At 32.1% G+C, this 19,452-nt stretch overlaps 1 protein-coding gene across 2 annotated transcripts in view; it reads right to left on the bottom strand.

Annotated features, from left to right (window-relative positions):
* Window positions 1–3,529, bottom strand: part of LOC140436667 (ubiquitin-conjugating enzyme E2 G1) — a 28,320-nt gene extending 24,791 nt beyond the window's left edge. Inside the window, exon 1 of one of the 2 annotated variants that reach the window (XM_072525685.1) lies at window positions 3,352–3,529. In XM_072525685.1, coding sequence (XP_072381786.1) covers window positions 3,352–3,397 — 46 coding nt within the window. In that variant the 5' untranslated portion in view covers window positions 3,398–3,529. Of the gene's footprint in view, window positions 1–3,087; window positions 3,215–3,351 lie in introns of those variants that run through there. The other variant, XM_072525686.1, reaches the window with a different exon arrangement.
* Window positions 3,530–19,452: the final 15,923 nt, after the last annotated feature.

Here is a 19,452-nt window from a genome sequence, read left to right on the forward strand (position 1 = left end):
TTATTTATCCCGCGGTAAACATTAAAAACACGACATATTATACATAAAGATAAATTAACTCAGTCAAATAACAAGTTGTATCTGAAAGAGATAATAATATAAATAATATTTTAAAGGGTAAAATGAATATACGGTATAAAATAAAAGAAATATGTTCGTTTTACAACTTTACGTTTTTACAAAATTTAGTTCAATTAACAAAGTTAGAAAAGTTATTATTAAAAAAACAAAATTGAATATCTGCCGAATATTACAATGGAAATAGTATCTAGAAATAAAAATAATTATGTTGCACTAGTTAATAAGAAATTTTAAGATATTTAGGATAAAGATATTTGAGTATTTTCAAGAATAGAACGATCGACCTTACTTATAAGATTTTTTATGAATACTATTAATTTATTCCCTGAAGTATGGGCCATTACTTTGTTTACATATTTATTAACATTGCTTCTGCTACTGCAACTACGTTGAGAACCATTATTATGAACTATCACAATATAATATTATAGTTTTTATAAAAGTATTATAAAACTAAAAATATTCCAAAAACAACAAACGTAAACAATCATACAGGATCTGACACAACGATCATAACAATATGGCCGAAGTGAGGTCGTTTTTAGTCAAGTGATGCCCTCTCCATAGATTCTAACTCGATGGAATTCCAGTACTTATGTATTTTCAACTTTGTTGTATGGAGTGTTGGTGGGAACTCTCAGAGAAACCCACAGCAAAAAAATATAGTTATTAAATATAAAGGGTAGACATATATTAAAAATTCAGAACAGATATACTAGTAATTACTATATTAATGGGAATAAGCCACAATTAAAGGTTAAAGTAAGTTTATTGACGTTTCAATTTCCACTTCAGAAATTATTTTGGAAATTGAAAAATTTTTTCTGAAGTGGAAATTGAAACGTCAATAAACTTAATTTAACCTCTAATTGTGACTTATTCCCATTAATATAGTAATTACTTTAAAATGCCACAAGAAAATAGCTTCAGAACAATATTAAGATGCACTAGGTTGTTTTCTGTCATTTCTCTGCATTCTTTGCCAAATTTACTACTTTTTTTGTCTTAAAGTAAATACACATAGTAAAGAGATATACATAATCCAACACTATCACTAACTCTCTGATCTGAGGATTGCTGTACTTTTAGTAAAGTACATTCAATAAAAGTACATAAAAAATTTATGTTAAAAAATGTTTTTTTTTTAATAAGAAAAGATATTTTGTATAAATGTGCCACTGTCAACAAATAGTATCTTTTTAAAAAGCAAAATACATAATAATTAACATGTAGTACCCAATAACATACATTGTATAACATAATATTTTTATATTCCTAAGGCACCTTTTTACTTTGAAATAATTTTTCAAAATGTCTTTATTTTCCATTTTTATAGAGTTTATGCAATAAAGGACAGCTTCCTTTAAAAGGTCCATTTGAAAAAGTAATAAATCTCTATGGTTAGCATTAGCATTAAATAATGAATAGATATCCATATGACATAAAGAAAAAAATTGTCTGATTATTTATTCATTACTGTTATTTTTTCCTAACACAAAAATTTTAAAAAGTTATTAGTTACCCAAATTTTGCAGCAAGTCAAATTTCTGGTTTACACATATACCTCAACAATGATGTAACAAGAATTCCAAATTATGTTGTACAACATATTTACTATGTTTAGCCCCATGTTCAAAAGACAGGTGCATAGCATAATTTAACTACGCATCATGCGTAACAATTTTACCTACAGTATTATTTTGTTTAAACATGGTCACAGTATGTTTGGCCTGAGACGAAAGGAGTGCTTCAATACTTTGGGACTTATTGTGTTAAAGCAGGGGCCATATATTTCAGGAGTTATTACCTATTTGAACAGCTCAGAATAGAAAACAATACAGGCCTCACACAGAAATACTACAACAAGAAAAGTTTATTCAAATAACTCTGGAAAATAGCACCGAAAAATTAGATTGATATTAAAGAACTAGTTAAACCATCACTAAGGTACAAATTAGTTTATGACACTATTGTATTTTGATTTCTAATAATTGTATAATAAAAAATATTAGTTCTACTTGTTATTTAGTAATCAGCAATCATATTCCACATTGTTATTTTGTTTTATATATTTTCCCCTTTCCCTCACCATCCTTCCAGTACCAAGTTTAAAACTATGAAAACACAAAAATGATGTTGTCAAACTAAAACATTTTTAAACACCATTTAACCATAAAACAAAAAAAATTGATAAAAACTTCCATCAAATTGTATAACTTTTATTTTGATGACATTTTAGTTCAATTAAGTCACAAAATCTTCATTTTCTCATTTATTTTTGTGTCATAGACACAAACATACTCCTTAACAATATTAAAAACAAATTAACTTAAGTTAGTTTGTTTATGTGAGTACAACTTGGGTTTTGCAACAATACCAGAGTTTAGTAACATTCTAAAAAAATGTAAGTACCTATATCTAAAAATTAATTATAATATACCATAGGATTTCAAAAAGTTAAAATTTTCCAGAAAAACAAGTTTTAGGTTAAGTAAAATCTTAAAGAAAGTAAATTTTTCATTTATTTTTTTAAGCATAAAGACGGCAATTCTATAATGAAATAGTCCCGATTTCAAAACAATACGAAAGAAATGTTGATTAACAACAAAGAAAGAATTGTTTTTTGCTTTATTTGTCCAAAATAACTGTTTTAAATGTCCGCCCACTGAATACTTAGACATTGACTAATTTACTCATAAATGTAACAAAGAAATTTTGTTCAACCTTGTGAGTAAATTCGAAATTTTTCATAAAAATATTCTCGTTTCCTAATACTAAACTGAATATGCAAATAGACACGATTTCAACAACATCTTTTCACTCAAGTTTTGCAATTTGCAATTGAAAATGTTGACATCATGTTTTTTTTCTTTTCATTGTATAGATTTTGGTGCCTAATCTAATTAACTTGATATTTTGTTTTCAACGGAAAATCAAGTTTAATATTAAAGCCTAAAAATACCTTTAAAACAGGATATTTACAGCAGATTATCGTAAATAATTTACCTTCAAACTGACGGGCATGATAAGGAATAATACGCACGCTTATTGATTTTGGTAGAGCCCTAAAAATATTCTAAAATTGCCATAAAGTATAACCTTCTACAACCGAAATAGTATGTTGCTACTATTTTTGGAAAGGCCGCACCAAACGGGATACAAAAAATCCAGGTTGTACTGCAAGAACATTTTCATTATAGAAACCCGAGTTTATTTTTGAAGCTTGGCGAGATTTCTTCAAGGTAAATAAAAAACATCACTTTCACTGACCTGCTAGCTGTTTTCTTAATAGGAGAGCTGACTGTGGTTCTGACATTAATTACAATTTTAATTTTGAAAGGTGAATAATCCCACAACAAGGTATTGTAAAATGGCCGGTCTTGTTCTTGACTTGAAAGTTTGGGACCGCATTGACTCAAACATATGTTATTTCCGGAAAGGTTTGTTGCTACACTGTATTAACTGTCATTTTGCTGCTGCCATCTACACGACATGTTATCACGTCAATACAAATTCAGATTTCTGTTTACGATGTACCTATCTCTTATTAGTTTTGTATACAACTTTAAGCAAGAATTAGGTAAAATTTTATATTTACTGACTTCTAGTTATTTTCTACTTTTTTTATAGTTTGTTTTAAACGGAATGGACTAAAAATGATAAAATCCATACTGGCTTCTAAAACTGACATTAGCCAATGACAGGAAAACAGTTTAGCTTCATAATGAAAGAGAGCGTTCTAAAAATATTAAACTTTATATATTTTTAATTTATAGCTATTCTTTTTTAAACGAGTTAGAATTAAAATATTTATTTAAATTCTATTTAAATTAAATTGCTTTATAATAAACTTTAAATATCGTAAAAGATGGTAGGACTAGTTGCCTATATTAGGCGAGCAGCAAGGTCATTAACTTGTTTAGAAATATTCATTAGTGGATATTGTAAAATTCTTTGAGTTTATCTATTTTTAGAAAATAAGGATACAACCCTGTCGGGTACCGAGTTTATTCTCGATATTCCTTTGTGATTTGTTTTCTTTGTTTAAGTTAAATATCTATAATCTGGTCCCAAACATCATTTGACAAAATAACATAGAATGGTTATACAGAAAAAGACCAATACACTTTAATTTACCATAAAATTTATCATAAATGATTCAAAATACTTGTTGAAATTATGTTGAATTAATAAGATCTTAGTTACAATGGTTTTCAAGGTATTAGTAGTTACTGTTACTCGTGGATTGTGTAAATTTATTTGTAATATTGAAACTGTGACCAAGAAATGCAATCATTATGAAGATATAATAGTAGTTTTTTAAGTTGTATCATTATGTCAGCCTAATTCTTTAATGCATTATTCAATTAAAATTTTAACATAATGGAACGCTGCCCTTGTGACTGACGCTTTTGTTAATCGCTGCAAGCATATCGAATTGCACAAATTACAAGACCTACTATACGAATACTAACATACATTGTTCATTCTCTTCAAATTTGTATCGGAAGAATGTCTTTAGACATGTATCATCAGAATTTGCGTCTTTGTGACTATCTGGTTCCACAAAACCAAGCATCTCAACTTATGTTTCCGAATTTTCCGCTGCAATCTGCTTTAATGAGTGCGTCGGTAATTTTTGCCGTGTTGGTGATTGGTTTTTTGGTGATTTTGGATCGAACGAGACTGACAAGTCTGGTTAGAACAAGGAAATTCTCCGAGCCAACTGCAATAGATCATTTTGTAAAAGCCATGGCGAGGTTTGAAGACTTAGATACCTGAAGAATTTAAATTTTGAACAATTAAGTGATAGCTGTTGTTAGAAATAAGGTGACCTAATTGTAATATTGTTTAAATAATGGTAAGAAATAAAATTTGTAGGTGGTAGTTTTTTAATATAAGATGGCTTACATGTAAATCATGGTATGTCTAATTAACTATATTTTTCAGGAGCCAATGAAATGTATTTAATTTAAAAAAAAACGTCACTTTTTATAAACATGAGTTGTTTTTTAGGCACTTTAATAGCATATGTTATAATACAAAAAGAACAATAAATGATCTCACGTAATTATTGTTACTATAAGACATACAAGTTTTAACACTTAAGCATAAGATACATACAAGTGTTTTCAATATTAATAAAGTAATTTTTTTATAAACTGTACTGATTTATTGAATAAAATACTTACATATATTTAAATTAAACCTAATTCCACATAAAAAAAACTCAAATTTTGACACAGGGATAAAATCACAACATAAAATCTAAAAAAATCAACAGGACTAGATTCAAAATTCATGAAAAATCAGTATTTTAAAGAATCATAGAATCCGTGGAAAAGTCTTTGGAAATTAGACTCTTTAATTCTTGCAAATGCTGGTACTTATAGGGTTTAATATTTTGTGAGCATTGGTACAGCTGTTTTGGCCTTTCCAATGAATCAGTTTTTCAATCAACAGAACGCAGTTTTCATCAAAACTTAATTTATAGAAGACTTCTTCCTCCGGAGTGTGCTTTAATGCTGACAGATCTGTAAATAAATTTTCCTGCTTTCACCCCTGGTCTTATTGAGGTAGATAAGACGGACTTGGAGAAATCCATGTAAAAAGAATGGTCGAGGTAAACTACTTCGTGCGTAAGGTTTTGGGTTCTTCTGTCTCTTTTCATTGTTTGATATAATCAGCTGGAACATAAATTTCTCGATTTCTGATTTTTTTCTATTTGAGCATGTATGGAGTCTCACTCCATTTGTGTTTGCCCATGTTCCAAGTATTTTTGTACAATAGTTATATTTTTGTTTGCACACCAGGATTAAAAAGTGTTTGTCAAATTTGAATTGCGGTTTTGATAGCAACAACCGTCACTCCAAATTATTACTGTTTCATTAGGTAGCGGTTTCGAATGATTTTCGATGTGTTGAGTGATTATAGAAGCAAACTCATTGGAAGTGACTCCTCCTTCTGCTTCATGCGAACATAGGACACTCCATCTTCTGTCTTGTTGTTATACACTGTATAAGTAAAAGCTTTTAAGGATGGTGCTAACAAAATAGCTTGCTTGTCTACTGTAAGTACATGATCTGTACCCTGGCTGTCATTAGTTTTTCCTTTTTATGCTAATTCATTTTTAATAAGCGATTTTCTTATGTTTCTAAGGACAAATTGCTTATTTTGTAACTCGTGCAAAAATTGCGCTGGTCTTTCCTGGAATGTAGAATGACAAATTGCGAGCTTCAAATTCTTCGTGAATCTTTTAATACTAACAAATTCTTTCTCAAGTTCTTTGCATTTTCCCTGTATAATTCATAAACTTGCACCTTGGTTTGAAAAGCTGCTTCCAGATAAAGCTTCATGGCATTCCTCTTACAATAGTGGCTTTTTACTTTTGTCAAAGTTTCAAAGAACTTTTTCAGGGACAGAACTTTATCCTCATTCATCTCTGATTTTCTTCGTTTTGGCTGTATTTCAGAATTGTCAACTTCATCCGTAATATTCACATGTCCCGTCCCTTAAGCCAACTTAAAATTACCCAATCATTAATACAGTAAGTATTTAAAAACAAAGTCTTACAAACTCGCAGTCGTTGGCCGTTGCATTTTAAATGATAAAATAGAGACGAATTTCATCTAGAAATATCATTTTTTTGGTCTCTCAAATCTTTTGTACAAGCAGAGTACACCATATCGCACCCTTAGTATTAAAAGGGCACATCTCGAAAATCGTTACTTTTGGGAAAACGAGATTAAAGATTAAGCAACTTCATCATTTTCATTTACTCACCTATAACATTTTTATTTGAAAAGATAGATAAATAAAAATCTAGGTATACAATTTACAGTATTTGTACTCTATAATGGATAATCGAAATATTACAAAAAAAAATAATTTATTTAAAAAAAAACGTTTCAAAAAATCTCTCCCAAGATAGGCCCCTCTCCCACTAATTTTCTTTAAATTTTGAAGGCATCTTACGAATTAAGCCTTTTAATGATTAAATATACACTATGTTTTTAAGTTACAAATCTAAATATGGCTGTGTAATAATAATGTTTAACTACTTTCAATGATAAAAGTGCCTCTTGTAAAGGAATTAATAAAACATTAAATCGTAAAAGATTAACAAAAAATAACTTTATTCTCAAAAACCAAAAAGTAATAGGCATATAGCATACAAATCCAATAACAAAAACTATAACACTCTTTTTGGGACAGTCATATAAAAAAAACCAGAATTGTTTTAACGCTTATAATGTAACACAAAACTAAAATAGTTCTCACAAAAAATTACTGAATTTACTAGACAAAAAAATTAACAAATTTTCTCAGCATAAAATCATTCTTCTTTTGTGCGAACGCTTAAGATCTATGATATTCATTTTTTACAATCAGTCGTGTTTGAATAGAATAGAATACCTAGCTAACGACTAGAATAGTAGCTAAAGAACTATGAAATATAAAATAGCCACCAGGCTTAAGTTTTAAGTAATAGTCATAAAACATTTCAAAAATAAAACAAAGTATTAAAAATTACAATTAGAAAACAGTTACCTACATTAACATATTATTATAGTAACAGGCATGATAAGGGTCAATAAGTCTCTTAGAAATTAATTCTTTGAGATCCTGTTTCTTATTTAAACTTAACTCAAATGGCGCACTATAAACTGTTTTGATAGATATTTCTTCATTATCCAACATTTTCTTTCTTTTGTTTCTAACATTTATTTGTTTAAACGCGTCTTTGTATGATGTCTTATATTGAAAAGAGAATGGGTTCCCTTTCGTAAATTTCATAACTTTGATGTGATTTCATACGATGGTATTCTTCTCTTCGTCAACATTGAAATTATATCCCCACTTGACTTGTAAATCTTTTAAGTCGTAAAAGAAATCATGATTCAAAGTATGAACGATAAAAGGTTTCCCCGTTTTCCTAGCTCTCTGAATTGCGGTGGTGTATTGAAGTGGTGTAAAGATTGAACCAGCTTTTAAATCTCTTGATATTTGTTTCTGTATCAGCATGTGTACATTGTCGGCTTCATTTTGCGTATGACCTTTTATAAGGAATTTGTGAGTTATGCCCTTTAAGTTTTTTATAGTAGTGACTGCAAACATGTATAAAGAAGCTATGTATTTATTTTTGTTTTGGCCACAACAATTATCTGTTACAAATGTTACGTTAACTTCATGTTCACCTGCATCCTCACAAACCTTCTTTAAAAGGTCTAAAACGCAACTTCCAATCTCCACTCCACCTCTTTTTCCTTGGGTCTCATCCCAGAAATAGCATTGCACGTCACCATAGCTTTTAAAATCGTCTTCATTCTCTGGTAATTTATTTAACACAGTCAAAGTACAGTTGTAGCTATTTAATTTGGATTTATAATAAAACGATGATGTTTCTCCATTGGAACTTTGCATTATCGCTTGAACATCGTAGCAAACGCATAAATTATATTTGTCAAGAGTCATTCTCTCATTCTTTTTTTCTGCTCGGCTTAATTCCTTTTTTTCTAGGTGAGTATCATATTTGACTTTGAGAGCAAACCTCTGATCAGCAGAAGAGTTTTTATACTGTAAACAAAGATTGCATTGATCTTTCTTGGGTTAAAAAAAAACCCAAATTAAAATGGGTAGTAAAAATCTCATAAAACAAATGAAACTTTCCAGGATCTCGGGAATTATTTTTCTGTTTTTCTTGAAAGTCTCTAAACAAGTCAGTAATACTTTTCGATCCACTTATGAACTCTCTTGAGGTCGACGCTCTTAAATAATGCGATTCAATTCGCGGTATTAGATTGATAAATCTAATGATATCTTCTTTCAGATTGTCATCCACGCGTCTATGACTATTATGTTTGCCTCTTCTATCTTCTTCAACAGAATTGCAATTGTTAGTCTTATATCTTACTGTGCGAATCATTTTACTTGTTATTCCCAACGTATAGATAAAAAATGTTTTGCACACTCTGATTTTGGCTTTATCATCGTACAAGTAGAAAGCAGAATTTGGTGCTCTGGGATGTTGAGCCTTTGAATACTTATATTTAGGTTCAACTATAGCTATTTTTGCTTTTATAAACATACGCTGTAACTGCAAATCTCCTAGTGCCCAAAAACATTTGAAATGTTGAAGTCTTTTAGCCTCACCAAAATTTTCGCTGCATTTCAATCTGCATTTCTCATTGCATGGACTCTTCATTTGACGCGCAGGAACAACGTTTTTAGTCTTAGTAGAAAATGTATTGTTCTCCTGCATTTCGTTTTATCTTTTGGTTATTTTGCTTCCATTTAGTAGGATCAGCTTTACGTTTCTTCAATCTCCTGGGCGATGTTGCAACTACTTCAGAAGTACCATCATCAGAGGAACTTGAAGATGAGCTTGGCTAACGTTTTCTACCTTGATGTTCATTATAAGTGGGATCATTGTCACTAATATCAGCATCACTCTCTTCTGAATTCATTGGCGATATACGGTAATGTACAGCTGGAGTTCGTGGTGTTAAAATTACGGATTCTAGTATTGAAGGTGAAGTAGTTCTAGATAATAAAGACTGAGGCTGGGCTTCAATTTCTTTACCTTTTAGGATATGGGAAACAAATCGTCCTTGTTCCAGTGAATAACATCGAGAGGAAGAGCTGCTGCTAGAAGATAACGAACTGCTACTGTTGACGCTAGAAGACGAACTGGAACTACTAGATGACGATCTCGACGAACGTTTTGATGTTGTTGCAGTAACAGTGTTAGTCTCAACCAAAGAATTATTTTGTAATGGCAGAGTATTATCGGCTATTTCTTGTTGCTTTAAAAAGTTTTCTGATGAACTTAAAGGGATGTTAAGAAGGTTCATAATTCTTCGCGATCGTAATGACATATTTCTTCAATTTTTTTGCAATTTATCTGTAAGAGGTTCAGATATAGTTACTCTCTTATTTAATACTTGTTAGTACATAAAATAATAACAATAATTAAGGCCTTAGTACCAAAAAACTTTGTAGTTTATGGACACAACTAAGAAACTCGTTGAATTATTTTAGTATTACAAGGATTTAACTTTCAATGATATTGTAAATCAAACAGACATTTTTGTAATAACAAGAATCCTTTAGATATAGTTCCAAAAATCATACAATAATTTTAGTAATATAAAGAACTTTTTTTAAATAAACCCATAAATTTTCGGAAGTTTTAGTAATATACAGCATTTAATCTTAATGTGCCTTTATAAAACAAAAAATATAAAACAACACGTACCTCAAGTTTTGTAATAGAAGGGCTCAACTCCTAATAAGAGCGCTCACTAACACACCTGGTTCGACAGACATCGGCACCTTACTGAATGGGTCTATCTCGCGGGAAGATGTGTTGGCGGAGAGGGGAGTACGAAAGGGTCACATTATATCGGGACTTGCTTTAAATTCTCCGTTTTCAATTTCTGTCAAGGCCAAGTTGTAGTACTAGTAGTTTTGTGCCCATTTATGCCAAAAACTCAGAAACCCTAATTTTCGAGATGTGCCCTTTTAATACTAAGGGTGCGATATGTCATTGATATGTATTTGTCTTTCTTGCCAATCCATATTTTTCCAAAAATTATTGAACAGTTCTAGTCTCACATCTTCCAAAAATAAGTTGCAGTTTATTTTATTGCTTTTTTACTCATATAACAATACCAATGTCTCCTTATGTTTTTTGCAGGCTTCTTAATATCATATTTTTATTTACCTTCTACTTTTTTAATACTAACATATTCTTCCCCTTTTTTCTTTTTTCTTCATTTATGGATCTTTTCCATTTGGAAATATTTGGTTTCTTACTCCGTTTACCACAAACAGATTTAGTTTCGTTGTCTATATTATCATCTAAAATATCTTGCAAGGTTTTTCCCTGATTAAAACTGTTCTTAGGAACACTTTGGTTGAGATCAAATAGGTTTTCAATGCTTTTGTTTTGATAGTCTTGCAAATATTTGGACTGGTCTACACTAACCTTTCTGATGACTTTTCAAACAAGTGTGTCCGAGGACAAGTATTTCAAATTCTCATCGGAAGCGTTTTCAGAAGTTTCTGAAAACGGTCAAGGCTTCTGGTATGACCTTTTTACCTAACAATACTGGACCCTCACGAGGAACTGAAATTGATTTCTTTGGGATCTCATCGGATACTGCTTCCGGTATGATATGTTTACCCACAAATACGGAGCCATCACTAGGAACTGAAATTGGTTCCTCCGGGGTCTCATCGGCTACGGCTTCCGGTGTAAAATTTTTAACTACCAACCAATAGGGGACCATCCCGAGGAACTAAAGTCGATTGTACCTGTTCAGTTGGAACAGCAAAATACTCCTGCTCCTGAAATGCTGTTCCAGTATCCTGTACAGCTTTGAGTAAAACATCATCATCCAACTGTAAAAAATATATTTCTAAATCAGAGTTTAAATAATATTTTAGATTAAACATTATACCAATATTAATTTATTGGCTTTCTTTTGTCAGTTTATTTTTAGTTTTTTTTATAACCAAAACTTTGAATTAAAAAAGAAATAAAAGTACTCAAAGAGAGAAAATTAATTTTGAGCTTTAGTTTTACAAAACAGAAGCAGCAAAACAAAATAATGGCCTTTGGACTGCACTTACCTCCATCATTTCAAAATTTAGTTCTGAAAGGTGTATATAATCGTTTTCATCGTTCTTGGCGTGTGCGTGTAAAAACACTTGCAATAAGTTGTTTGATCTGTCTTTCCTTGTCTAAGCCAGAGCTGAAAGTATCTTTAGTAAAAAGATAAAAAAAGTATCTAAGATACTAAAAGTATCTTAGATACTTTTATTTAAGATACTTTTTGGTTCATTTAAAAGTTACTTTTACTTTAGATACTTCTTAAAAGTATCTAGTATCTTTTATCTTTAAAAGTATCTTTAGATACTAAAAGTATCTTAGATACAAAAAAGTATCTTAGATACAAAAAAGTAACTTAGATACTTACTCAGGACCTGAGAAATAGATACTTTTCATGATCCGACAAGCTTCGACCTGTCGCGCCGGCCGTAGCGGGAGAGACGATGTGTATTGTTCTTTGCATCCCGCCCGCCAGCCCGCAGCATTATCCGTTTATCTCGTTGGGTGTGACTCGTTGGAATTCCATGTTCGATGCTCTGAAGTCTAAAGAAAAACTGGAATCTCTATACGAAAAATTAAATTTTGCAAAACAAGATCGGCTCAGAGATACTGATCTAAATTATTTAGCAGAATTATGCCAAATACTAAAACCGTTTGCTTTGGTACTTGACATTCTTCAAGGCGAACAAAATATGTACTACGGTTTCCTTCCACCATCAATCGTAAGCTTGTTTGTTAAAATTGAAAAGCTTAAAACCAATAAGTTTAAATATGTGGAACCTATTTTGAACGCTCTGACAGTATCTTTAAACTCCAGATTTGAAAAACTTCTTGTTGACTAACCAATCTGCAATAATTGCTGCAGTTACTAATCCCTTATTTAAAACACGTTGGCTTACTGCATTTAGAGGAATCAGGAATATCGAAAATGACCTTAGTGAAATTAAGGATTTGGTAATTACAGAAGCTATAAAAATTATGAAGGAAAATGAGGAACAATTAAAACAATTTGATGTAAGTACAAATAACATTAATACTGTAATGAAAAGTAACAAAATGCAAAACGACTTCTTTGAATTTGATATTAACTCCGAATACTCCGATCTTCAAACGCAAAACGAAAACACTGGCTATACTGATTTAGATTATAAACGACAAGCTGAGCTGCAACTATTACAATATTTGGCCGATTCTGAAACCAACATACAAATGTTAAAAAAATATAATATTATAGAACAATTATTTAAAAAGTTCAATACGCCATTACCTTCTTCTGCAGCTGTTGAAAGAATGTTTTCTTTTGCAACTTTTATTAATTCACCCCGACGTCATGTCTTGTCTGATCATACTTTTGAAAATTTAGTTTTACTAAAAGCTAGTGGTTATTAGCTACCAAAATGTTACTATTTTTTTATATCCTATCCTATTGTGTTTAAAAATTTAATTATGTTGAATGTTCTGTTTTTAACGTATAATGCATCTTATGCTGTTTTTAACACACGAATTTATGTTTATTTTATATTGTTTTGAAAATTTAATGTTGGATTTTTGTTTTCAATACATAGTTATTAGTTTGTAATAACTTAACGTCTTTTATTTCTTATCTACCCCAAAGCCCAAAGTATACCATTTCAAAGTACCTGCTGGCTTAAACTAAAATTGTATGATAATTTAAAGGGTTAAAATGATGTCTTTAAAACAAAAGTATCGACAATCTACTGTAGACTAGTAGAGTACCAAGTACCTTTATATTATACCCTAAAAGTATCTTAGTTACTACAAAAGTATAAAAGTATCTTAGATACTAGAAAAGCATCTAAGTATCTGTGATAAATAAAAGTATCTTACATACTTAAAAGTATCTTAGATACTTAAAAGTACCTTAGATACTCAAGAGTATCTTAGATACTTGAAAGTATCTAAGATATTTTTACTCTAAATACTTTTCCGGTATTTTTTATCTTTAGATACTTTCACAAAAAAGTATCTTAGATACTTAGTATCTTAAGATACTTTTTCTCTCAAGTATCTTAAAAGTATCTAGATACTTTTAAAAAATATCTTTTACAGCTCTGGTCTAAGCTCGATTCGTTTACCTCCTCCAGTGGCGGAGCAAAATGTAGCATGTCAAACGAAATAATAGTTATAAAAGAAAATTATAAATTATTTTTCATTAAATTTCTAATAACGGAATATACGTATAAATTGCGAAGAAGTATTTTTGTAGCTTGCAGTACAATAGGACAGGATATAACGAAAAGTACATTTTAAAAGGATTTTGAAATATACCCAAAAAAGTGTTAATTATTTAACCCACTTTAATTAAAAAATGATACAGATTTTTTAAGTTTTAAGCACTGTAGCGAATTCTGAACTGTTACAACGTACTGACCTTGATTAATTAGCTAATCAGTCAGCGTCTTCACTGGAACTGTCTTCATCATTGGAATCTTCCGCCAAATCGATGATAATCCTACTTTCATTTTCATCATATGTGACCACTTTGCCCAGTCGTCCTGAATTAATTTTTCAGTATGGTTAACACAACTCGCCCACACTGCAGTTGTTGCTTCAGCTAATGCATCGCCCCAAACTTTTTTCACTGTTTCATCTCCACGTTCATGTTCTCCAATATGACGATCATAGTATTGTTTAGAAATGCCCCAGACCAACTCAATCGGATTATATTGACAGTGATATAGAGGAAATCTCAAAACCTGATGCCCATGTTCTTGGAGTAGCTCGTCTATAACGTACCTAGTATTTTGTGGTTTATTCTGGCGACAAAGACTCAATAGCTCTGTCTTGCCCGAATCGTCGTCAAAAATTATTTTTTTCGCTCGTAACCATTCTTGTAAGTATATTAAAGAGCTATGGTATGAGGCATTATCCATAATAATTAGAGATGGTTCCTCCAACATTGGTATCAGCTTTTCGGAGACCCCCTTTTTAAAAGACTCTTTATCCATAGAATCATGATAGTCTGCACTCTTCGATTTCGTAGAAAACAGTAATCCAGCATCTTTAACAAATCCTTGCCTACTTCCGGCATGTAAAACAACAAAGCGTTTACCTGTATTTTCGTGTCCTTTTCTGATGCTTTTCACACAGTCATCTTGCCAAGTACGTTTGTATGCCCCTTTTAGGAATATCCATGTTTCATCTAAAAAAACGAACTGAAGTGGGCTTGGACTTAAAAAATTTCTCATATAATGCCTTAAAAAATACAGTCGTGTTTCTCACATAGCACTCGTCTACTATTTTCTAGTTTGTATGAAAACCCACAATTTTTCATAAGACGCCACAAACTTGTATCAGAACCGTCATAGAGATGCTTGTTTCTTAATTGTGTATTTAGAACTTTAATTGTAACGTGCTCTCCTTTTGCTTTCATGCCATACAGTACATTGCTAATCTCTCCTTTTATAGTATCGCTGACATCATTAGTCTTTTTTTTTGTACATTACGTGACTCTCCTGGTGTAGTAAGAGCTGCCCCTGTCTTGTATTCACTCTTTATTCTTGTCACTGTGCGAAGACTGATTTTCAAAGCGTCCGCTACTCGTTCATGTACCGATGATAACGAAAGCAAAGGTCCGTTGTTTTCTTTTTCTTTTTTAAAATACTCCAATAAATGAACTACACATTGTCGCATTTCTCCTGTTATCGTTTTCCCGGAATTTTTTTTATTAAATAGAACAATTAGTTATTCACAACAAAAAATAATAAGTAAAACTCTTCGGAACACATTCCAACAATGACTGACTAAAATTGACTAAAACAACATAAAATATCAATGGTAATTGCTACAATTATAAACCTATTAGCCAGCTCATTCAAGAAGAATGCCACAAGTCATTATTGCAATGGGTATCGGAAGAGAGAGAGTTAATTTATAATAAACTGGAATTTTTAAGGTGTCGATAGTATTATTTTATGTAATGGAATTCCACACAGTAAGAGCTTAAACTATTAATTAATTAAAAACTGTTTACATAAAAACTATTTCATCAGCTACTTCAAACCTGCACAGATCAGGGTAACATGTTAAAAAAAAACACGTCACTGCCAGCTATCTGTATTCGTAAAGAGGCCGAACTTATCACCGACACCGTATCGGCCAAACGCATCGGTGTTATTGCTACAATACTGGGAGACGTGAGTGGTCTCTTCATTCCCTTCTCATCGCACTTTACCATGACGAACGTGACCCGCACAATTGAATTACGCATCTGTGTATCAGAGGGAGACGAATATTAAAAATTCCGTACTAGCTTATTTCAGGAACACGCCAAGAACGATGAAAACGAGTATACCATTATTAGATAGCTTTATAGAATCATTTTCCTTCGTTTTGTCATTGGACTCTCTCACGGCCGGACTGGCTCGCCGGCCAACCTGCCCACGGGCCGGTGCGCCTTTTACTCGTTAGCATTTATCCATAAAAAATTCAACGCTGAAAAATTTTTTGAAACAAAGATGATGTAGCTACCCATTCCCCTAAAAAATGTTTTTTATATCATGTATGAGATAATGAAAGGATAGCGCACATAGCTCGAAAATGGCACACAGAGATTTGTGTTATCTCCGCTGTTTCTGGTATACTATAAGAGTGGTACATCCACAATTGGCCTCAAATATACAGGTACAGTTTTCTGTGCTTAACTACAATATACATATGGGATTGTTGCACCCCAGAATCACTCACAGTTTTGTGTTAATAATAATATCTGAGATGCGACATGCGGCGCTCTAGAAGACCCTTTTTACGATTCGGGCCCTTTAGGAATCAATATCCGCTGTTTCTGTTATAATATGCGAGTGGAATATCCCACAATTGGCCTAAAATATACAGTGTCTCTTTTTTGCACTTTTTAAATACATTATAGATATAAAGGGTGATTCATTTAGAGGTACTTTTTTCAACAAGAAAAAACAATGAAAAAAATAAATTTTATTTGAAAATATATATTATCATACAAAAGAACCATTCTTTACAATTAATCTTTAAAGATAATTTCTTTTAAACCTTGGCCATGACTACGATTAAGTTGGCTCATTCTGAAGTTCCAATTCTCGATGACTCGTTTCAGCATTTCGATTGGTATTTCACCAATGACTCGAGTAATATTGGCCTCCAATGCCTCAATCGAATCTGATTTATTCATGTAGACTTTGGACTTTAGGTAGCCCCAAAAGAAAAGTCTAGAGGTGAGATGTCACAGGATCTAGGCGGCCAATTCACTGATCCAAATCGTGAAATAATTTGTTCACCGAATCGTTCTCGCAGTAAAGCCATGCTTTTACGGGCTGTATGGCAAGTGGAATCATCTTGTTGGAATTAAATATCGCCGAGACCACGAGCTTTAATTTCAGGTACCAAATAGTCCGTTATCATGGCACGATAATGGTCTCCATTCACAGTAACATTCTGGCCGGCCTCTGTTTTAAATAAATATTTACCAACGATTCCACCAGCCTACAAACCACACCAAACAGTTATTTTTTTAGGATGTAATGGCAACTCTTGAACCTCTTTGGGTTGTTTATCACCCCAAATACGGGCATTTTGTTTATTAACGTATCCATTAAGCCAAAAATGGGCCTCATCTGAAAACAAAATTTTTCTCGAAAACAGTGGATCTTCTGAAAGCTTATCAAGAGCCCATCGACTGAAACAGCTCATCGGTGACGACTTGGAAGGTTGGTCGGCTTCAGCTCGTGCACATTGAATTTTGTTTGCTTTTAAACCAAGATCCTTATGTAAAATACGCCAAGTTGTTGCATATGACAAGCCAAGCTGTTGAGAAAGGCGACGAATCGATTCTTCATTATTTTCGAGTACATTATCCGTTACCGCCGCTCTATTTTCTTCAGTACGTGCTGAATGTGGTCTATGTGGTCCTGTGTTTTTTAATAATGAAAACTGGGTTTCTAACTTACTAATCGTAAAGCGAATTGTACGTTCGTTAGGCCGATTATATGAACCATAAATTGCTCTAAGAGCACGAAACACATTCCTCACAGAACTCCCATTTTCAAAATACAACTTAATAATTTCTAGACGCTGTGCCAAGATAAGTCTTTTGATCATAAAATGTCAAACAATACTGAACAAAAGCAAAATGTCAGTTTGAGAGTATTCATGCACGATCTCCAATCAAATCCCCACCAAAAAAAGTACCTCTAAATGAATCACTCTTTAGGATTGTTGCGCCCCAGAATCCTACCTAACGAACCCAATGGGTACTGTATGTACAGCTTTGCTTCGAAATTGTAAATAAAACAACTACTTGTAGACTGTATTTTGTAATGTGTAGAACATAAACGCCTTTACTTTATAAAATTAACTGAGAGACTAAAAACCTTAGGACCTTACAAATAATATTGCAGCGAACATGCCGCCCCTCCTTGAAATCACAGTCTTTCAAGATAACTAAAGTTTCTATTATACAATAACAATATAATAAAACAAAGTAAACAAATAATGTTCCAAAACAAAAAAAAGTCTCTTTAAATTTTAGCTAGTTATCAACAGGTAGCTCACAAATTTTTGCATCCGCACGTTTTATAAATTGTCCACTACTCGTTTTGAGAGTCACTACTCCCACAATACCGTCTGTTCAATTTTTTCACATGCGAAAAATCATGTATTTTTTTTCGCTGTATTACTAGCTACCATTCTACCACAATTTTACAATTATTTCCCGTTCTCCAACCCTTCCTACTCACATTTTAACCCCACTCCATTAGAAATACAGACAGTTGTAAGATAGCAAAGAAAGTCTCACTCTCTTGCCTGTTGTCTCTCGATGATAACGGACATTCTCTCTTGACTACTGACTGTTGCTAGAAATAGTCGTCCTCTCTTTCGTCTGCTGAGTCCTACTAGGCAGACGTATTATCTCTCTATCAATCGCTACCTATCGCTTGGTACAGACTTACCACGCTTTTTCTCTACTCTAATTATCTCTCTCGCTTATAGTTACGCGAAAAATACCGCAAGTACTATTTTAAATCGTGTACAGACGCAAATGTGCTATATCTCGTGTGATCTAAGTGTTAGTACCGCGAAACACGTCTTCAGAAACCGGTAACCGGACAGTTTCCCCGTATGAAGAACAACCGCGACTGAAGCCTCTAAATACCGCGAGTGTGTGTATGTGCAGCAGAAGAATTGGTAAGACTTTGTATAAACTTTTTATTTGCTATAATCTGTATAACCTTTTACCACACATCCTAATTTATTTGAACCAGCCCTATGTAATACAGTCCTCATTTACTGAAATTATATTTATAATTTCACATATGTACACCCTTTTTGTACATATTGTGGTCTATTCGAGTCGGATATAAATCATAATATCATAATCTCTCTCTCACTCTCTATCTCTCTGTCTCACATATTGTGGTCTATTCGAGTCGGATATAAATCATAATCTCTCTCTCACTCTCTATCTCTCTGTCTCACATCTTGATTCTACATAGTTTGGTACACTTTTGAGTCATATGTAAATCCTCATTCTCTCTGTTTTATCTCATGCTTGATTGAACATATTTTGATCCAATTAGGTTCAGATAAATCTTATCTCTGCTGTAAATCTCATTAGATTTGGTCCTTCGAAATTATGTATTTCTATATATGTGTATATGTTCTTTGATATATATGTATATACGTATGTATTGATAAATCGATATATTGATAGATCGTTGTTTAATAATTCTTATCTGTGTAAATTCCAATTTTATGATTCT

This window comes from Diabrotica undecimpunctata, chromosome 3 (assembly GCF_040954645.1).
Source record: "Diabrotica undecimpunctata isolate CICGRU chromosome 3, icDiaUnde3, whole genome shotgun sequence".
Lineage (NCBI taxonomy): Eukaryota > Metazoa > Arthropoda > Insecta > Coleoptera > Chrysomelidae > Diabrotica > Diabrotica undecimpunctata.